The sequence below is a fragment of the Panicum hallii genome, chromosome 7 (genome assembly GCF_002211085.1).
Source record: "Panicum hallii strain FIL2 chromosome 7, PHallii_v3.1, whole genome shotgun sequence".
Lineage (NCBI taxonomy): Eukaryota > Viridiplantae > Streptophyta > Magnoliopsida > Poales > Poaceae > Panicum > Panicum hallii.
Window position 1 is genome coordinate 36,803,992 of NC_038048.1, and position 3,569 is coordinate 36,807,560.

The 3,569-nt window shown below is 47.0% G+C and overlaps 1 protein-coding gene across 1 annotated transcript; it reads left to right on the top strand.

Annotated features, from left to right (window-relative positions):
• Positions 1-1,699: 1,699 nt before the first annotated feature.
• On the top strand, positions 1,700-2,659 carry LOC112901213 (PLAT domain-containing protein 3-like). Its single transcript, XM_025970070.1, has 2 exons — positions 1,700-1,871; positions 1,962-2,659. Exons 1-2 carry the CDS (start codon positions 1,818-1,820, stop codon positions 2,454-2,456), a joined length of 549 nt encoding a protein of 182 aa, XP_025825855.1. The 5' UTR covers positions 1,700-1,817; the 3' UTR covers positions 2,457-2,659.
• The last annotated feature ends 910 nt before the right edge of the window (positions 2,660-3,569 follow it).

Genomic DNA, 3,569 nt, shown 5'->3' on the forward strand with positions numbered 1-3,569 from the left:
GGCAAAAACTCCCTCAGTGCTTGAGTCTAGGTATCTGTTTGTTCTTCATCTTTATGAAAATCAGAAAAACATTCTCCACCATCCTTTTACCATTTTCTTCAACTTAGGAATGCACATTGCACGAACTGGTACCGACATTGCACTCTCCTGTTACATACATTTTTTTTATCCGATCTGAATCAACCAAATTAATTGACCCGTTGCAGAATTATTTTTATTAGAGAATGCATCTTGTGAAGAAACACACTTAGAGAGCATAAGAGCAAGGCTAATTGAGCCGGCTGTTGGCCATATATTGTTGTCACGTCATTTTAAGTCAATCTAATAGCCAGCTCATAGTTGGTTGTATAGGTAGACTGCACCATTAATACTTGATTTATCTTCATTCCTCTCATCAAGTTTTATCGGAATCCGTGTTGCAACCGGCTGAAAGCAGGCTATAAAGTTGTAGCCCGCTTCTTTTCTCCCTCCCCTCCAATTTAGTATAAATATGATGTGGCACTCCATTCAGCCCGCAAACGTCACCTTATAATACAATACTTGCTCTAAAGTAAAATTTTGTAGAAAATATATCAAATAATTGCATAGGTATTATGCAGTTTTAAATGCATGTTTGCAAATATGAGCATGGGATCAAACCCCATACTACTAGGCTTTTCTTATAATTACAATGCCACATAAACATTATAACAAAACTATATTCACCATGGATAGTTTTATTTTAATAAATAATTTATCATCCAATCTTTCTCTTCTCCCTCATTTCATCTCTTAATCTCCCTTCTCCCGTGGTTCTCATCACGGCAAACAGGTTTCTTGCATGGGAAATATCTTCCTTTTCTCTCCCCTCCCTACTGTTACACCATTATTTTGTCCAAACGGCGCTGTCTAATTACCGCTATAGAAATTATCTTAGTCGTCTGTCGTCCCATTAAGATTGTTATGATCAAGGTCCTATATTTGGAGCATCTAGAGTTTGCAAATTGTGGCCAATCCAAATAAGCTTGTTTCCGTCCAGTTTTTATAATCCCACGAGCTATTTCTACCTAGTTTTACCAGCTTGTACATTGGGACTTTAATTAAAAGCTGTGGCTAATACGATCAGACCAGCTTTTTTATTCACTTTTATAATGCTTTATATTCCCAAGCCAACTTTCATAGCCTCTACTTCCTCGCAAAAAAAACTTTCATGACCTCTAAACTGATCCAAACAGAAGCTCTCGGCTACTATCTTCTTCATCGAGAGCTAAGAATTTTGGAAGAACTGAAAACTGTAGTGTACGTAAGAACAAACTCGACTACTTTAACAAGTCTGACCCATCACATGGATGACTCTTTAGTTTACTTCCGTGCAGTTGTCCACCACTTGCTCAGAGAGTCAGAGAGGCTAATGCATATTTATTTAAGTCGTCCAATAAGCGCATGATCAAGCATGCTCCCCTCGTCTGGTCTAACTTAGATTTAGATCCCCGTTCTCCGTGCGCGCGCCACGCCGCCACATGACGATCGATGGTCACCTGCGGCTTCAATTCTGATCCGATCGAAACCTGATGCCTGCTTCTGATCCCCAGATCATTCCTGCAACTTACTACCTACTAGTTAATTTTATCGGCAGAATAAGTACATGTTCTAGACGACCAGCATGAGCCGGCATCGTGCTCGACTGCTCCCTCTGATTAAGAAAAAAAATATTTAGCAGCCCACACTGTTCTGACTATTTCTGAATCAGCTTTCTATATATCACACTAGTTCATCAGCCTCTTCAGCTCACACTGTCAAACTTTGCGAGGTCGTAGCTCGGTTCTGCAGCGTTCAGAATGGCCGGCAAGGCACTCTCCTTCGCCGTCGTCCTCCTCTCCGTCGTGATCCTGGTACGTTTCGCTCTCTCTGCATCGTCCTGACAATGTCGCTCTCGCGCGTCTTCGATCTCCTCACCGTCCATTTCCGCCTGCGGGGTATAGGCCGCCGGGTCAAGATCGCCGGCGGACGTCCAGCAGGTCGCGACGGCCGCGGGGAGCTACGGCGGCGACGACAACGTGTGCGTGTACACGGTCTACGTGCGGACCGGGTGGATCTGGAAGGCTGGGACGGACTCGGTGATCGGGCTGGCGCTCCGCGCCGCCGACGGCGCCGGCTTCACCATCCCGGACCTGGCCCGCTGGGGCGGGCTCATGGGCGCCGGCCACGACTACTACGAGCGCGGCAGCGTGGACATCTTCAGCGGCCGGGGGCCCTGCCTGTCGTCCCCGCCGTGCGCGATGAACCTGACCTCCGACGGCTCCGGCGCGCACCACGGCTGGTACTGCAAGTCCGTCGAGGTCACCGCCGCGGGGATGCACCGGGCCTGCGCCAGGGCCGCGTTCGGCGTCGAGCAGTGGCTCGCCACGGACGCGCCGCCCTACCGGCTCTACGCCGAGCGCGGCGCCTGCGCCAAGAGCGGCGCGGCGGAGGAGTGATGCTAGTGTACGTGGCGTCTCGGGGCCGGATGCCGATGCAGTGAGGGGACTTGTAGTAGTTCCCGCGTCGGGCCGTTTCTATTGTTTCTTCTGTGTTGTGCTGCTGCTGCTGCTCTGCTTCGTGTGGCGTTGCTGTTAAAGATGGGATTCTGCGCGAATAATAATGTGCTGGCTGACTGGCTCGATCGGCAAGTTCTACTGTACATCCCTATCTGCCTCGGTCTTCTGCAGTTGCTTCGCCGTTTTCTGCTCCCCAGGCACTCGAAGCACGTCGCCATCGACGAAACGTCCAACCGGTTGCCGAGCTGTTGCGCGTGGCACGCGCACGCTGCATGGAACGAAAAAAACCTATAAATCCAAGTGATGTTGGATGAAATCGCATCACTCCGTGGACACCTGATTGCATCGTAGTAACTCCAACAATAGCACCTAAATGAGACTTTCTGAATGTTAAATAGGGGCTGCATCTATTTTTTAGGTTTTCAAATAGCAATAGCTTTCAATTCTAACAGCTCAGCTCTCGGCCCCAAATAATTAATAAATAATTAATGGGACGTGTCTCCTCATCGAGAGATTGAAATTCGATTATCCATCAATCACCTAATTCTACCGTTGGACGGTGAAGCCCAGATTTTCCACCCACGTATAATTACAATTACAGGCACACCGACACCAGGTCCGCAGGCGCCAGCTTCCGTTGCACGGCTGGTAAAGCAATAACACGTCCACAATTTGTCCTTTGTGGATCCGTTTAGCCTGTTTGGGCTTCTGTGGACCGTTCGGAGAAATTGAAATGGCACCAGCAGGACACAGCAAAACAATTATTGTTATGCAGAAATTAATCTTGATAATGGTAATTTGGCACTGGGTCCACCAAGCACACTGGAGAACAACTGCAATAACAATCCAACAGTTTTGAATAAACTAGTGTTTATAAATGATCACAAAACATTCTTGAGTAGAAGAAAATTCTACAGAGGTGCTAAGGAACTAGACGGCTGACTCTAACTGCCTCCTTGAAAAACCATATGACAAAACGTAAGCAAAAAGAAATTTAAAAACATAATTACACACGGATTACATTTAACTATATCAAAATTTTCTACTGTGACT